The 18487-nt window shown below is 46.2% G+C and overlaps 1 protein-coding gene and 1 long non-coding RNA gene across 3 annotated transcripts; one reads left to right on the top strand and one right to left on the bottom strand.

The window, feature by feature from the left end:
* Nucleotides 1-7270: 7270 nt before the first annotated feature.
* Nkx2-6 (NK2 homeobox 6) lies at nt 7271-11009 on the bottom strand. Of its 2 annotated transcripts, none has more exons than NM_010920.2 (2): nt 10763-11009; nt 7271-8179 (listed from the first exon to the last, which is right to left on the bottom strand). In NM_010920.2, exons 1-2 carry the CDS (start codon nt 11007-11009, stop codon nt 7557-7559), a joined length of 870 nt encoding a protein of 289 aa, NP_035050.2. In that variant the 3' UTR covers nt 7271-7556. The 2 variants fall into 2 exon arrangements, with proteins under 2 accessions (NP_035050.2, NP_001347147.1); NM_001360218.1 differs by having other exon boundaries at nt 10759-10859.
* On the top strand, nt 10968-18012 carry 1700092C10Rik (RIKEN cDNA 1700092C10 gene). Its single transcript, NR_045931.1, has 3 exons — nt 10968-11235; nt 16966-17047; nt 17794-18012. It is a non-coding gene; the product is annotated as an RIKEN cDNA 1700092C10 gene (long non-coding RNA).
* Nucleotides 18013-18487: the final 475 nt, after the last annotated feature.

Raw genomic sequence — 18487 nt, 5'->3', positions numbered from 1 at the left:
TCCAAGGCATCCTAAACTCCGGGAAAGAGAGGCACTTCTGAGTCCAGAACAGTTCAAACAGGAAGGACCTCACAGGAAGACGGTCCTCCCTTGAAGTGAGTTTGAGTCTGGACAAGAGAAAAATAGAAGGGTATAGCCGAGTTGTGCTGATACACACCTGCCTCTAATCCTTGGAGGCAGGGCAGGCTGATCTCTGAGTTTGAGGCCAGCCTGGTCCGAACAGTGTGTTCTGTTCAGAGTCCTTTTCAAAATAGTATCATTTTGCTGGGTTTGGTGGAGCCTGCCTGCCATCTCAGCATTCAAGAGGCTGAGACAGGAGGAGGTTCAAGAGTTCAAGAGCAGCATGGACCACTGTCTCAAAACAAGGATCCCCACAGCAGACACAAAGAAGAACCAGAAACAGTTACATCTTAGAATAACTGTGTACTCTTTGCCCTGAACAGAAGACCTGCAAACAAGGTTAGTGGGTTTATAGTCTAGCCTGACACATTTGTAAGGGTGGCCTTAGGTAAAGTCTCAGCCTCCCTACTTTCTTCACCTCATCAAGGATGCTTTGCCTTGCATGACAATTAAGTCTGACATCAGTGGGTGCTCAGCCCTGTTTAGCACTTAGTGTTTTCCTAGGAACTTTTGTGCCTCTGGGGTTCTGTCTTCTGGTCACACTTAGCCATCAGGAAATGGGTGGACTTCACCTGACTGAGAAGAAACAAGGAACACTGCTAACAGCCAAACCTGGAGGCTTTGGCAAAGAGGTTCAAGGATTGTGGAGCAGACCTCCGCCCGCAGGAGAAAAATGGAAGCAATGGCGTCCCCTGGTGGTCACTTGAAGTTCTGCAAGCAATAACAATTGCCTCGCGTTCAAAGCATGTTGACTTCATATGTGAAACTTCCACAGAGGTTTGTGAGATTGATTCTCAACACAGACTGCCTCTGAACGCGGACCCGAGTCTCATGGGCAACTGTGATGTTTTGTATATGTCAGACATTTTAAAGAGTCGGGAAATTCCTTATTTATCGGACTTCCCCTGTGAGGCTGTAATGAAGCGCCATGTCGAGTCAGAGAGAGGGGCACCAGGTGGGAACCCTTGGCAAAATGGCTGCATTTGCTTGGGCATTACCCTCAAACCCAGAATCCTTCGATGATTGTGGAAAGCGTCGGGATTTCATGGAAAGCAGCGAATGTAGAGAAGCCTCAACTCCGGCTTCCCCTCATTCATTCAGGATACATTTTTAATCTCCTTGGGCTTGAGTCTATTTGGTGAGCTTGTGTCTTCCATCTTAAGCCCTTGGTTTCCATGCGGTTTGTGCTCTGTCTTGCCTCTCTGCGTTCTTCTGTGTAGATATCCTGTTTTTTTTTTTCTTCCACTCAGCCAAACTCTACTCCCCAGTCCAGGGGCCTTGTTCCATGCCCTTTCTCTTTGCAGGTATCACTTGGTCTACTTGGACTTGATTGTTTTGTAAGCATCTTTTGTCCTTTTGTTGCTTTTCGAATTACCTGCCTATGTTCTTTGTTGGCTAAGAACCTTGTTTGGTTACTATTACAACGGCCACAATAGCTGTGGCTTTAAGATGAAGAAAGCTACTGTTGCTCGCAGTTGAGGAGTAAATGGATAAAAGCTTATAGTTTCACTTTTTACCCACTTACTTCCTGTGTTAGGCATTAGGCATCTCCCACCAGATTGATCTTTCAGCATCTAAGATCACTGCAGCTCCCCCCACTATTTCCTCAGTATTCCAGCCAGCCACAGGAAGAGGACTGAAGATCCCTTCTGCTGAGGGCAACCCTGGAAGGCACACCTGTTATTTTCTGCACACATCTTTTAAGTCAGAACAGTGTTGCTTGACTGCTGCCAACAGGACAGAAGGCTGGAAGAAACACCGTCTTCAGCTGAGAGGGAGGTGTGCGAGACTAAAGCTTGGGGTTCAGTGACTGAAGAAAGAATAAGGAGAGAAACAGTGGGTGCTAGCCAGACCCTCTGCCAAGGGTGTCCCTTCTGTAAGCAGTTAGGAACTGTGTCTCACCAGTGAATTAAATGATGGGTTTGCTTCAGCTAGAGTGAAGTGTATCCCTTTCTCGGTGCAGGGGAAAGTGTGTTAAACTCAGCAGAGATCACAGAGGATCTGTGAGTGCATTCGTGCTAGTGTGTGTTCTTATACATGTGGTTAGGAGCATGCAAGTGTGTGCAGCCAGAGGACAATGCTACTCTTTTTTTTTTTTATGTATATGAGTACACTGTTGCTCTCTTCAGACACACCAGAAGAGGGCATTAGATTCCATTACAGATGGTTGTGAGCCACCACGTGGGTGCTGGGAATTGAACTCAGGACCTCTAGAAGAGCAGCCAGTGCTCTTAACTGCTGAGCCATCTCCCCAGCCCCCCAAATGTGACTTTTCTGTAAGATTCCAACCCCCCAAGTCAAAGCCTGGGGAATGTGGAAGAAACCTAACCAGCAACAATTCCCTCACCGAATACCACCCAGGGTCCCAGCTCCTGCACAGGCTGAGGGTGGAAATACAATGCCCAGGCCAGACCTGCTTTGTTTAGAAATGACAGACAGGAAGGGCGAGTGCTTTCTGAGGCTGTCTTCAGGGCTCTAAGAGCAGTCTGGACATTGAGACAGGCGTCCCCGGGGACTGCGAAGATGAGGCGTGAGGGACAGAGAAGGACAACAAACAGGAGCTATGATGAAAAGTTTGGCCCACTAAAGGCCTTACTTAGGATTCCATTTCCAGGAAGGCGGGTTCCAGGCAATTAAGCTGAGCTGGTGAAAGGAGAAGTCACCTAGGTATGGTAGGGAGGAGGCAGGCTGGACTGAGATCCGCTTCAAAGACCAGCCCCTGAGACCCAGGGAGCATTCAGAGGCTCCTGTCAGCTGCTGGGCAGATCTTGTCTCTCTTACCCTGGAATCTGGACAGCATCAAGCAGATCCTGCCTTTCATTCCCTCAGGTTGAGGCTGGGGGTTGGTCATGGTCATTGCTAGAGGCACCCAAATAGGATCTAGTGGAAGGCAGAGCGCCCTCCCTCACCCCCCCCCCCCCCAGCATCAGGAGAAAGAGGAGGATGCCCTGGCCTGAAACTTATCACTCTCAAGAGCTGCTCACTGAATGTAGGACCTGCACCCCCGAGGCTTAGAATACATGGAAATATACACAAACAAGAACATGAACAGAGCAAGAGCTAACAATAACAACAGATTCAACCGTAGCTTGCCCTGGCACCCAGAGGTGCCTCAGTACCTTCTCCTGCTCGATGCCACCCCACCCTCTCTGTGCTTTTTAATCTTAGGTGTTCTAGTGTTTGGCCTGCATGCCACCGGCCTTCAGAAATCATAAAAAGACATTGGGTCAGGGGAGGGGGGATGCGATAGGGGGTTTCCGGGGCAGGGGGACTGGGAAAGGGGATAACATTGGAAATGTAAATAAAGAAAATAGCCAATAAAAAAAAAGCATTGGATCACCTAAACTCTAGTTTAAAAAGATGTGGCTGGGAACTGAACTAGGGTCCTCTGAAAAGGCAGCAAATGCCCTTTACTGCCTCTCCAGTCCCTCTGTGCTAAGAAAAACAAAACGATGTCCTAAAAAACTCAAAAGAAAACAGGCTGTCTTGTGTTCCAAGTTGACCGCATATTCAGGGATTAGTATGCAACCTTGAACTCTGATGCACTCAAGTCAACCAAGCCCCATCCCCAGCCTTGGCCCTTTAACATTAAATGATCCTGTTTTAATTCTTAGCTTTAATTTTCCTGAATGAAGTACTGGGGGTTGTCAACACAGGACTTCACTCTTCTCCCACTGAGTTGACTCCTAGACCCTATTTATCTCCTTGGATCCATCTTCTGTAGATTTTACTAGTGACATAAAGAAAACAAAGTTATTTGATTATTATGTGGTTGGTAACCACTGGAAGCAGTCCAGGACTAAGAACGGAGGGTCAAGGGCATAGCTGCAGTTGTGACCAATTCACAGTGTGATTGTCACCTATGGGGACCTTGCATACATCTTCTGTTGGATGCGATTAGTCATTCCTCAGGGTCTTTGTTTCCAGGGCTACCCCCCCCACACACACACTTAGATGGCAAAATCCATGAATGTCAAAACTTTTGTTAAAATAGCACAATGTTTGCACAAACACCTCTACACCACACACACACACACACACACGCACGCACGCACGCACGCACGCACACACAAAATCCTGTGTCTGCTAGTGTCTCTAGGTGATTGAGGGTACTCACTGCAACATTTATCTAACACTTCATATGCAGGGACTCAGCACAGTATTAAAGGGAAGGCAACTTTTGCTGATTGAAACTCTTGGAGCTTTTTCAGGTATTTAAAAAAATACCTAAAGTTGGTTGAGTGTGTGGATAGAGGGGGCAGCTTGTCTGCATTGGATGGAGAAAGTGAATCCTTGGTAAAATGACCAAGTAGTTACAAGGGTGGGGGCAGTGGTGGGTGGGTATTCACTACATCAATAGAAATCAGCACTGGGGTTGTATATCAGCCATAGAGCACTTGCCTGGCATGTGTGGGGCCCTGAGTCCAATCCCTACTAATACACACACATACATACATATACATACATGCACACACACATACATACATGCACACACATATACACACAAGCACTCACATACATGTACACGCACACACATGCATATACACACATACAGACACACACACACATACAGATACACACACATACAGACACACACACATACAGACACACACACACACATACACATACACACACACATACACAGACACACACACTGCTCACAAATAAATAGAAATCCACCAGCAAATCACTGCCTACCAAGTCACAGTAGCAAGAAGAAGACAAATCTCAGATGGAGAATACAGCAATACCCTGAGAAATGGCACCATTAAAGCAGTGTTATGGTCCCCAGGAAGAAATAGCCTATACTGCCAGCTAACACATGCATTAAAGTACACACACGGACCTAGTGAATTCCAAGCAGCAAACCAACTAGCCCAAGTTACATCCAACAGCCTGGAGGAATCCCCACACAGCATGGGGAATAAGGGAGGCCAGTCACTAAAGAATCCATGCAGAGATGACCCCCAGTATCCTTCAGAACCAGACACAATTAAAGCACAGCTTAAAGAAGCATCCACAGGACCAGATCCATAATAGAAATCCTAAAATCTCCCCCTCTGCAGCTGAACGGCTTCTGAGGCGTGTGGGGGAGAGGGTGGGATCCGAGCTGCAGGGAGGGGAACTAGCACCCCAGGCTTGATCACAGTGAATTGTTGACAGATTCTGTTCACCTTCCAAGTGTCCTTTAAACAGCGTCTAGATGTTTTCTGTAGCATTCTGGACATAGCATCTATATGTCTCTAGTTTTAAAAATTAGAGGGCATGTCTAGGCAACAGATAGCCACCCGGAGTTAGATTAATGGTCAGAGTTCTAGCTCCTTAAGTCTTACAGATGGAGAGACCAAACTCAGAGAGGTTAGAAGACTCACCGAAGGTCACAGAGCGTGCTAGGAATTAAACTCCAGAGCAATTGACACAACTACCTCCTAACTCTCTATCAGCCTTCTGAAAGGGAGGGCCAAGGAGCACTTTAAACCTCCTCTTCCAGCAAAGTGCCAATCACTGAGCTGATTCATAAGGCAAATATTCAAAGACTGGGGATTCTAGGTGCTTTTCAAATGGAAGTTTAAAAAGATTTAAGTAAACTCTCCAATTCTGAATGATGAGAGTGGTGGTGATGGTGATGATGATGAAGAGGAGAAGGAAGAGGAGGAAGAGGAGAGTGATGGTAACCATTTAAAACTAAATACCCCAAATCTCCCACAATTCCCACAACTCCTGTCTAGACTCTATTCGGTACATGGCCTGGGAACCAGTGAGCTTAAAGGGAGGTGGGGGTGGGGGTGGGGGATGGGCTGGGAGATGAAGGATCAGGAGCCAGAAAGTCTGCAAATGTATTGACTCTCCCACCTGGCCTAGGTAAAGCCCCTGGGCTGGGGACAGTCAGGACAGGAACCTTGGCTATCTCGCTGAGAGCTTTTTCTGTTTTGTTTAGAGGTCAATTGCTTCCCATTTGGGGGAACTTGTGAACATTAAGAGGTGAGAGGAGTGCCAGCTCTGAAGGTCGGAGATAAGACAGGATTGCTTACAGAGTGCCCCCCCTGCCCCCCCCGCCCCCCGCCCCCCACCCTCACCCCCACCCCCGCCAAAGCCCAGGAGGACCAGCAGTTTCCAGTGGGGGAACTCACAAAGCCTGCAGCTTTTAGTAGTGGGCAGACTTCAGGAAAGACTGACAGTTTGGGGGTTGGGGACTTCCAAGGCTGTGTGTGTGTGTGTGTGTGTGTGTGTGTGTGTGCGCGCACTTTTCAAAGCAACACTTCTGGGCTCAGTGCGGGGAGGGAGAGGGAGAAGAGAGCTTTTTTTGCTCCCCCTTTCCTTGTGGAAGAAACCTTTGGTGTCCTGAGAGACCCAGAGTTCCTCAGTTTCTTCAGGAAGGAGTTCCCTCAGGGTTGTGTGTGAATCAGGTTCGGCCATTGTTTTTATGTTGGAGGCTAGCCAAATAAGGGTGTCACAGCGCCCTGCAAGGTCTGCAGGGTGACTCAGGGTCATCACATCACTGTGTGTCTCTGGTCCATGTTTGAAAGGAAAGGGAGGCCACACAATGGAACTGCAGTTTATTGTCTGTAACTCCCAAACTCCCAAATGCATGCTTTGATTTGTAGCTCAAACTACTGGGATAGGACTGTGGTTCTAACGTTTGCACCTCTGCAAACATTTGAACTTGCCATATATCAGACCTTTCCATAGCAAAGCCCAGGCCTCTCCAGGGGAAACAGTCCTACCCAGACACTCATCAGCGAAAGTCACCCACCTCCTCTCCGCAGCCTTCTCTTAAGTAGAGGGTTCGGCTGGATTTTCTCTCTGGAGCTTATGTCCAGAAAAATCTGTCAGGAAAGACTGACAGTTGGCGGTTGGGGACTTTATGTTAGATTTTCTCTATCTGACACAGTATACAGCTCGCCTTCTGTTTTCATTGCCCTTCCTTAGCCCAGCTAAATAACAAAGCCCTGAAAGGCGGCAGCCAAATCTCATTTAGTCTTGCCAGAAAAGGTGACCGTTTTTTAACATGACAGATCGGAGCCTGCTTCTGGCTTTCACTACTGAGAGCCCCCCCCCCCCCCCATCCTCTTTGCTTTCTCTCTCAGCTTCCCCTTAGGTGGGAGAGCGTGGAAGTCTAACGTGGCTTAATCCCAGAGTCAGGATCTATCCATAATGCAGTACACGGCTGCTTCTATTACTTTTCTAGGCCAGAAGGGCAAGGGAATAAGATTTATTAATTTCTTGTGCTAGTCTTTCTGCACAGCATCTACGTGGCTACGTGGTTACACTTCCGAGGGAAAGAATGTTCTCAAGGTCTTCAGGGGCCGCTCCTCCAAGCAGTTCAGTTCCGAGATCAGTAAGGTGGGCAGTGCTTTCCAGCCCCGCGCCCACCAGCAGGAAGGGGAGGGGACCAGGCATCAGGCACCGAATGGCAGTAGGTGAGCTCAGGCTTTTCACCAGGCCGTGACTCCCTGAGGCGTAGCGGGCAGATGGCCCTGCGGAGCCGCACTTTGGCCACCTGGGCTGAAGCCAGAGCTGGCCAGTGGTGTGAGCGGCCCGGGGCCGGCGCTGGCGCTGGTGCAGCGGCTCGCATAGCTAGCGTCGTAGGGAGTGCCCGCGTAGCCACCGAAGCAGGAATAGGGCGAGGTGGCTTTGTAGGGACCCAGGAATGCGGCTACGTCGGGATCCAGGCAGGGCTTGCCGTCCAGTACCAGTACTGGCACTGCTACCCGGCGCGGTGCTAACGGGTGGCCGGCCAGTTCCAGAGTCTGGTCCTGGCGCTGACTCTTGGACTTGTAGCGCCGGTTTTGGAACCAGATCTTGACCTGCGTGGACGTGAGCTGCAGCGCGCTGGCCAAGTGCTCACGCTCGGGCGCAGTCAGGTATCGCTGCTGCTTGAAGCGCCGCTCCAGGGCCAGCACTTGGGCCTGGGAGAATAGCACGCGGGACTTCCGCTGTGGCCGCGTTCTGGTTGAAACCGGACCGCCTCGGCGCATGTCGCCACTCAGGTTGCCCACGCCGCGATCGGTCATTGGGTTCCTGGCTCCAAGTCGGGAGATCGTGCCCGGAGGAGTTTCTAAAGTCACATGGAAGGAACACCATCAACAGCCAGCATCAGGCTCAGGTTTTCACTAGACCGCCCTCTCTCTCCCAGGCAGCTGAGCATCCTTCTGTCCTCTTAACCCTTCTCTACCCTTTTCCGAATGCCCTATTTCTCTGATCTCTGTGGCTTTTGTACCCTCCAGAGCCTGAATAAAGTCTGGTACGCTGTGAGCCCCGGTCTACATTTCGTTTCGCAAATAGTCGACTTCGGATCAGGTATGTTTATGGTCTTCCGTTGTGTCTGGTATTCCAAGAGTGTGAGGAATCTTAAAATGTGAGCGGGCCTATCAAAATGGGGCTGGATTTCAAACACACTTCACAAACACGGATGCTCTGGACTGTGAATTAAGAACAAGGTATTTCCTGAGTGAATTAAAACCCAGGTATTTCCTGATCCCTACTCTCAGCTTGGAAATAGAGGTTCTCTTTGATTTGTGAAGTTGAGATCCACATTTTGGCTTAAAAAAAAAAGTCTCTTCCTCCTCTAGGGTCCCTTTGGCAAGTGGGTAGTTTTTTCCCCAGCCAGGCTGTGACTATGTCCAAGTCCGCCTAGGTGCAACCTCTTCTCCCTTGCTGTCCTTTTCTTGCCTTAAGATCCCCTTGGTCTCCACGGATGGTGGAGAGACACGCACAAGAGAGAAATCCCGGGACACACAAGGGAACGAAGAGAGTGCAAGACAGGCAGAAAGACCTCAAGAGGTCCCGCTAGCTCCCGGTTGGGATCTTGACTCTCAACCCCAGCCCTGCGCACAACCTCTAGGGAAAATGACTGTTTAAAAAGTTTGAGAGAAAATATTTTTCTCCCGGAGGCATATGTGCTTAAAGAAATGGGGGTCACCAAAGAGTAGGGGAAAGAGAGGGTTTGTTTTATTTTTTAAAGATACAAACGAGACTGACCTCCAGCAATACTGTAGAGCAAGCAAGACACTCCAATTGAAAGCCCCCACCCCCCAATTAAGCAAAGGCAGTAAGCACAACCCCTTTAAGTTCCTCTTCAGCCAGATCTACATATCTAGCCCCAGGCTAGTAATAGGTTCCAAGCCCCCATCAGAACAAGAGCCCCCACACAGGTAAATCCAAAAGCAAAACCGATAATAGAAACTTTAACTGTGGGATCTCCAAAATTATGAAATTTATCTCAAACAGATCATTCAAGTGGAATACTGAAAATAAACTCAGTTTATTAATGAGAGCCCTGGGTTCGATAGAACATAGCTTCCGTAGGACAGAGGGGACTGAATAAGGAGTGTCATCTGGCTTCCTTGAATTTCATTTTTACACAACAAAAATTGATTCTTTACTTTCTCTCACAACAATGGACACATTAAAGGTTAAATCACAAAACCCAAACCCAGTAGACAAACAGATAAAAAGGTGTTAGCACCCTATGCCCTCTTAGAACAATTAGAGAGCCCTGAGCCCTGCTTTGAGGAAAGGGCAGATTCAGATGGGAAGGCAGGTCCCTTGTCTTTTTGGTGAAGTTTATCAGATGACCCATTTCCCTGACCAAAAGCCCTCAGCCAGGCTGGGGTGGGACCTGGGTGGCTGTCACAGTGGTAGAGGACAGGTCGCCATGAGTTTCCAGTTAAAGGACCTCTGGGTGGGCTGGGGCTGGAGCAGTTGGGAGAGAAACAACCTTTTCTAGCAAAGCTAAAAGCAACTCTAAGTTAACAGACCCATGCCCAGGGAACTGAATATTTAGTGTCCACTACAAAAAAACCATACATTTCTTTTTGAACGGAAGAAAATTTAATGTTCTCTTTTGGGGGGCCAGTGATAAACAGCCTCACGTCAGAGGATAACCCCGAAGATTACCTATTACTAGGCTAGACTGTGGCCTTGATTATCTGTGGTCTGGCTTGGTAGGGTAGGCTGGTTGTGCCAAACTATTTCCTTCCCCACCTCAGTCTGGTGGGAATACTCAGAAGGGCCCGGAGGCTGGGTGAGAAGACAGTCCATTTCTTTCTTTCCAGTAGCAGGCCTTCCCTGCCTATAAACACCACCTGGATTATTATAGAAGTAGCCAGATTACAAATTCCTTGTTTGCCCCTTCTCTTTCCACAAGCTAAGGATGGGTCCCTGGACTGCTTGCCCATGCATTTTTGGACCAAGATCCACGATTCTGAGGGGGTCATCTCCAACTAAGGTTCCCTATTCTTAAGCACCCCCAGGTTCACTCGGAAAGCAACACACACACACACACACACACACACACACACACACACACACACACACGCGCGCGCGCGCGCGCATGTCCAGATAAATCAACATGCTCCAGGATGGTTCATCCAGGAAGGTTCAGGTTAGTCAGGTAAGGGCAGTGGTGATGAGGTAGGGGGAGGGGAGCTCTCATAACCTGGCTCCATCCCCTCTTTGTGGTTATTAGAGGGGCGACTGTGGGAAGAAACATCCCAAAATTCAAGGACTAGAAACAGAGAGGTTGCCCTTTGAACTCCTAAAATGAGGGGCGGTAGGATGGGACCCCAAAATATGCACTTTCTCCCTCATTGACGACCCACTCCCTCAATAACACCTGTAGGAAAGAGCGCTTACTTACGTGGCTCCCCCACAGGATTCGAGCCCATCTCCAGGACTGTCTCCCAGGTGCACCGAAAAGGGACTGCTTGTGCCCTGTCGCTGCTCTCAAACCATCCGGATTCCTGGTTCATTCTTAGGTACCGAGGCTTTACTGGGTTCCTATGCAACTCCCATTGTGACAGGGTCTTGGAATCCTTCTGTTGGCACTCCAGCCTGAGAATGTCAGCTACCGAGAAAGGGGTGGAGGCCACAGGACTCGACAGCATCTCGTAGCCGAGGGGCGGAGCTGGCAAGTTCTGGACCACAGCCAGGTGTCGCACCCCCAACTTCCTCTTCTGTAGTGGCAGTCCTAATCGATTCTGGGATGCACACTAGGTCCTGGACCGCGCCTTCCCTTGACTGGGGCACCAGGACCGGGTGATAAGATCGCTGTCCTCCATTGGTTCCCACAGAAACCACGTGCTAACCCTGAGCCTTCTTACCCAAAAACTGGTAATTTGGGCCGTTCTGTTGGTCCTCAGTCCCTCCACATCCTTTTGGGAGGTTTGGTTCCTACTGAGATTTCTCAACAGTGTACAACAGAGAGCTCCCGAGGGGTCCGGTCTGAGGGGAGCCTGCTAGAACCTGCTACCTGGATTACCTGGATGGCACTTGTGGGGCTATTTTAGGGCAAGCAACCCATCTGTTTTTCCCAGTTAACCCCTTCGAGGAAAAGGAAAATCTGAGGATAGAAAGCTGGGGAGTCCCCAAGATATGACAAGCCCGTGGTTCTCAACTGGTGTAAAGCTGGGTTTCTTCTCGGGATACTAATGACCAATACAGCCTGAGGAGCAATTCTTTTTGAGTCCAGCAGCGCCAGGGTCTTGTCACTTGACAGGGAAGGCAAATTGAGTTGGGGGAGCTCTGGTCATCTTTAAGTATTTCTGGATTGGTTGGGAAACAAGGTAAGCTCTTGCCCCAGAAGAGTAGAGATAAGTTCATTTCATCTCTTCCCCGGGATTCTTCCCCTTTCTCTTGCCTTAAAGCCTGTACAAGCGTGTGTAAGTGGGGAATTTTACCCAGTCTTAAATCTTCAGAACTGGGACACAGCTTGGGCATAGTATAAGGTGTCTCCATGGTGTGCGAATGGTTAGGAACACGGAGAGTGTGAGCAGATATGATCGTGCAGAGACAAAGGACGAACATCTCGTTTTCAGGAGGGTAGAAGTGTCCACTGGAGGGATAATAAGTAAAACAACGTGTAAACAAGAATTCTCCGCTGCTGGAGCTCATGCGAAGGAGATCAACAAACCGGGTTTTGGTGTTACATTCCCAAAACAGGATGGGAAGATTTTTTTTTTTTAAGATCGCTTAAAAGAGAAAAAACTCACTATGAGATTTAAGGGATTTTCAGATAAAATGTTTTTTAAATCTTCTCACGAAAATTTACAGTTACACAAGAGACCTAGATGTTATTTCCTGAACTCTCCATGAAAGGAACTCACCCACCCCTTTCCAGTCAGAAAACACAAAAACTTAAGAAATTTATTTCTTGGAAAGGGGCTGCAAACATGGAAGTGGAGATCAGTGGACCACTTGAGGGTGTTAGTGCATCCTAGGAATCCCGTTCAAGCATCTTTAGTCTCTGAACCCTCTCCCAGGTCTAGATAGCACACAATTTTGAAAACTTCCACTCAGAAATAACTTTCTTGTTTAGTTTTACATGTGCTTAAATTTACATATATATTCATTAGTTTTTCGGAGTATGATTCAAAGTAAGAATTAAAATGTCCTACATTACAGATGGACCTTAACAGGATGAGTTCATAAATTTAGCTAATATTGATTTTTTTCATTATCATTAATAAGGCTTTATCTTTGCAGAAGCTTTATGCCTTCACCCCCTTCCATATATCCTTGGTATACATATGGAGAGGAAATATTGATGAAGTATTTTAACGCTCATTAAGACTTCTAGACTTTGGAAAACTGTGCTATTGGACCCTCCCCTCCTCTCAGAGGTGCGGGAGAAGGGGACCTAGTCTTCTTTGATGTTTACTCAGGCACAGCCTCTGACAGTCTGCGCGGAATACTTGGGATTTTGGAGAGCTGGGGACAAGAGCTCGGATCAGCCGATCAGCCAGCAGCAGATCAGCCGCTGGCTGGCTCCCTGCTTTCCCATAAAACTATAAAGCCTGACGCTTCTGCTTGCTTCCGCTTCTGGGGCTCTCTCTCTCTCTCTCTCTCTCTCTCTCTCTCTCTCTCTCTCTCTCTCTCTCTCTCTCTCAGCAGGACTTGAGGTTAAAACAGCCCCGAGTTAAAATATTATGCCTTCCCGCTTTACAAGGAGCATCACGTGAAATTCAAAAATTGAAAAAGGGTTCCAACCTAGTGGTTTTTAACCTGTGGGTCGTCAGCACCCCCCTTGAAGGGTCAAATAACCTTTCACAGGCGTCGACTAAGACCATTGAAAACCAGATAGTTAGATTAGAAGAATGTATAAGAGTAGCAAAATTATAATTATGAAGTACCAATAAAAGTAAATTTATGGCTTAGGTTCACTGCAACAGGAGGAACTATTAAAGGGCTGGAACATTAGGAAGGTTGGGAACCACTGTTCTCAAATAATGGAAAGCATTCCTTTTTTTTTTTTTTTTTTAGTTCTGAATGTTAATGTTTTTATTAGATATTTTCTTTATTTACATTTCAAATGTTATTCCCTTTCCTAGTTCCCCCTCTGAAAACCCCCTCACTCCTCCCCCTGCTCCCCAACCCATCCTCTCCCATTCCCTATACTGGGGCATAGAACCTTCACAGGAAAGCATTCTTATAAGGGAGAGTGCTGTTCAAACTGGGGCTTAAGAGCAAAGACCTGGAGGGAAGTCCCCTAACTAGCCCTCCAAACCCGTGCTCAACAAGAGACCAGTCTTGGTGCAGCCCAACACAGCACAAGAATTCCCAAAGTGACGTCCTATATTCAGTTCTTTTTCACTGGGGATTTACTGTCTGTCTCTCTCCCAGCCCTGCCAGGGCAGGGGTTTGGGGATACCAATCACAGCTGCTTAGCGGCTGCCCAACCTTCCAGAGGCTGCAGGTGCCAGAGATTCCTGGGTAGCACAATGACTGATAATGAAACAGCTGTCCTGGCTCATGTGTGGAGACTTAACCTGTGTTCTTAAGTGGGGTGAGAATAGCTCTATCCTAGGAATGAAAATGGATGCAATCAGCTTCATCTAGATAATGAAAGCTTAAACTCAAACTGAAGGCTTAGATTAGCTGCATATTTTGAGGGTGTTCCTGGGCCTTTTCTGCATCAACTTGCATTCTTGCAGGAAAGACACTATTAATAATAATATTATTAATAATTATAATTTTATTATTATTTGATTAAGAGTAAAGGTCTGGCTATTTTGTCCAGGCTAGTCTTGAAATTCTTGGGCTCAAGAAACTGTACTGCCGTCTCTCCTAGAGTAATTGAGACAACAGGTGCATGCCCCTGACTGGAATAGACGACAGAATTTTAAATGAGTCCCCAAATGTGTTACTTTGCATAGCTATATAGAATTTGTATGCAATATTTACTGAGACTCTTCTCACCTGTGATTAAAAAGTCCTTTTCCACTCCTTCTTCCTTCCTCCCTTCCTCTCCCTCTTTCTTTTTCTCTCCTATCCCAGGGAACTGAAGCTAAAACTTAGAACATTCTTTGACAACTGGAGACACTTTCAAATACAACCCACAAAAGTCAGTTTCTTGTGGTCTTGCTAATGCAGGGCCAGCCTGGGCTTCCAGGAAACCAATGATTTTTAAGCTCTGGGTAGGATCTCAGTTGGGTGAGATTGCTCGGACCTCATGGAGCTGCTCTCTTAGTGTGTCCTCAGGGTGGTGGCTGGAACTGGCACGTTGTCAAATACTTGTTGGAAAACATGTCTGCCTTAATTGGCTGGTGACAATGCCTGAGTTATTCTTGGGGGGGGGCAGCTCTCCAGCTGGAGAGACTAAATTGCTTATGCCCACGACACCCTGATTTTCTATGCATCATTCCTTTTGCCAAAATCCATTTCCAAATTCTGAAGTAACTATTTCAATATGTGAAACGTTGCAATCATTCTAAAGCCAAAATAGTGCACCAAATTGTCCTTATAGAAGTGGCAATTCCATTGTCACGGGGACAACGTCCTGACCAGAATACCAATGGATTATGGAGGCACTGAGATCAACAGTTAATAAATGGGATCTCATGAAACTAAAAGTCTTCTGTAAGACAAAGGTCAAAGGGACAAAATGGCAGCCTACAGAATGGGAAAAGCTGTTCATCAACACCACAGTGCTGATAACTAAAATACATAAAGGACTCAAGAAACTAGACAACAAACCAAACAATCCAATTAAAAATGGAGGACAGATCTAAACATAATTCTTGACAGAGGAATCTATAATGGCCAAGAAGCACTTAAAGAAATATCCAACATCTTTAGCCAGCAGGGAAATGCAAATCAAAATGACTCTGGGATCCCATCTTACACCCAGCAGAATGGCTAAGATAAAAAAGTGAGGCTGACGCTCATGCTGGTGAGGATGTGGAGCAAGGGGAACACTTCTTAGTGGTGGGACTGTAAACTTCCAAAGTGTACAGCCACTTTGGAAATCAATTTGGCAATCCTCAGAAAACTGGTGATCAATCTACCTGAAGACCCAGCTATAACACTCCTGGGCATATGCCCAAAGAATGCTCCACCATACCACAAGGACACTAGTCATGTTCATAGCAGCTTTATTCATAATAGCCAGAAACTGGAAACAGCCTAGATGTCCTGCAACCAAAGAATGGGCAGAGGGAGAGAGAACTAAGAAAGAGAACTGAATTGGGGGTGGGGATCTCCAGGACAAGCTAGAAACCTAGGACAATGCAAACTCCCAGGAGTCACCCTTCGAGATTATTAAATTATTAAAATGACCACAACACAGCCAATGATGATGATGATGATAAAACTGTGAAATATTCTACCACATCATATACTTGAATACAAGAAGGTGAAAATAATGAAAGAATACAAATACTAGAACAGCTAGCAGTCAAACTTTTCTCACTATGACTCAAGTCAAAGGAATGGATAAAAGAGTCCAGGAGACACTGAAAGTGCAGAAATTCAGCCAAGGGGAAGAAAATACTTGCAGTAGTGGGTCAGAATCATTACTATAGAGAAGGTTTAAAAATTATTAAAGGAATGGGGCTGAAGAGTTGACTTCAGCAATTAAGAGCACTGGCTGCTGATCCAGAGGTCCTGAGTTCAATTCCCAGCAACCACATGGTGGCTCACAACCATCTGTAATGGGATCTTATTTCCTCTTCTGTGTGTGTGTGTGTGTGTGAATACAGATTACTCACGTATGTATAAATAAATAAATAATTTTGAAATTATTAAAGTGGGAAAGATAGAATCTGTGTATATACATTCAAGTATACATAGGTACATGCCTTCTATATTATATATAGGCTGTACTGACCTGGAGAAAAGGGGAACAGGAATAGGGATTAAAAAGTGGTGTCGCTTCTTGTATTGATTTGTTTGTTTTACATCCCTAACTGGCTCCCCTCCTCTCCTCCAAATCTTTTTGCCTGCCATTCCTCTTCCTCCCCTGCACCCCTCCACTCATCCTCTCTTTCTCTTTAGAAAGAGGTGAACTCCCATGCTTATCAACCAGCCCTGGCATATATATATATGTATATAGGCATATATATATATATGTATATATATATATGTGTATATATATATATATATATATATAGGTTTCTAGCTTGTCCTGGAGATCCCCACCCCCAATTCAGTTCTCTTTCTTAGCTCTCTCTCCCTCTGCCCATTCTTTGGTTGCAGGAGGCATATATATATATATATATATATATATATATATATAAATTGTTACATATACACATGTATATGCCTCTCAAACATAAAGAGGATACATCACTGAGACTTCTAGCAATGGGGGATATGGAACCAGCCATCTCATGTAACCTGGCCATCTCCTGTAACCAGGCAAGACTTGCAATGGAGGGATCAGGATACCAACTCATTCACAAAACCTTCGACCTACAATTGTCCTGCCTACAAGATGTGCTGGGGTAATAATGATGGAGCAGAAACTGAGGGAGTGGCCAACCAATAACTGATGTGGCTTGAGACCCATGCCCTGCGAGGGAGCCCATTCCTGACACTGCTATTGTTATTCTGTTGAATTTGCAGACAGAAACCTAACATAACCATTAGAGAGGCTTCACCCAGAAACCGACGGAAACAAATCCAGAAACCCACAGCCGAACATTAGGTAAATCCTGTGGAAGAGAGGGAACAAGGATTGGAGGGGTCAAGGACACCATGAGAAAATCTACAGAGTCAAGTAACCTGGATCTATAGGGACTCACAGAGAACCTGCAGGGGACTGACATAGTCCCTCTCTGCACATGTTAAAGTGTGTAGCTTGGTCTTCTCGTGAGGCTGCTAACAATGGGAACAGGGGCTGTCTCTGACTCTGTTGTCTGCCCTTGAGTCTTTCCTCATACTGAACACGCAGTCTTATTGCAACTTGATATGCCAGGGCTGGTTGATAAGCATGGGAGTTCACCTCTTTCTAAAGAGAAAGAGAGGATGAGTGGAGGGGTGCAGGGGAGGAAGAGGAATGGCAGGCAAAAAGATTTGGAGGAGAGGAGGGGAGCCAGTTAGGGATGTAAAACAAACAAATCAATACAAGAAGCGACACCACTTTTTAATCCTTATTCCTGTTCCCCTCTTCTCCAGGTCAGTACAGCCTCAATTTCATTACTTTATCCTTCGATGCCTGTTTTGATATTGTTAAACCCAGGAACAAATGCACACATATTTTCCTATTTTAAAATCTCTCCTATTTCTAGTGTGATAGCAGCGGGGTGTTTCGTCTCAATGTTGTAAAGTACAATATGTTCAAAGTTCAAAGTGAAGGCTATCTGTATGGGAGCATATAATAAAGTTAAACATACAATGCAATATAGACTGTATATATTTAAATTCAGTGCGCATGTACATCTTGTCTTTCAGAACAATTCAGTAGAATGTGGAAACAGCTCTCATTCCAAGCAAACCCAGAAGGGACTCTGGAGAAAGAATGGCAGTGGTACCTGTTTGGAGCTTCATGAGTCTCCTCAACTCCATCACCTGCACTTTCAAGCTAAGCCAAATGCAGCTGCTTGGCAACCATATTGTCTGTATTTCCCCTACAATTCCACTCAGTATATCTCTTATACTATGCTTCTTCCTAAGCAACGTCCAGTGAATTTTGTTGATCCACATGAGACTATTTTAGTACATTCAAAATGATTCCATTGAGTAGATATTCCTTGAGTGCCTCATATATATGGACCAAGGGTCCAAATTGAACAATGCATTTTATAAGGAATTATCCTTATATTATCAAAGAGGTGTTGGGTAATCTAGTATTGTATGGGAGAGCCAGCTTACCACACCGTGGACCATAGGATGCATTGTCTTCTAAGTTTTTAGTCATCTGATGGAGAAGAAATAGTATCTCAGTGATGTATCCTCTTTGTTTGAGAGGCATATACATGTGTATGTGTAACAATTTATATATATGTATATATATAATATAGAAGGCATGTACCTATGTATACTTGAATGTATATACACAGATTCTATCTTTCCCACTTTAATAATTTCAAAAATTATTTATTTATTTATACATACGTGAGTAATCTGTATTCACACACACCCCGAA

This window comes from Mus musculus, chromosome 14 (genome assembly GCF_000001635.26).
Source record: "Mus musculus strain C57BL/6J chromosome 14, GRCm38.p6 C57BL/6J".
Lineage (NCBI taxonomy): Eukaryota > Metazoa > Chordata > Mammalia > Rodentia > Muridae > Mus > Mus musculus.
This window is presented reverse-complemented; position numbering and strand designations above follow the sequence as displayed.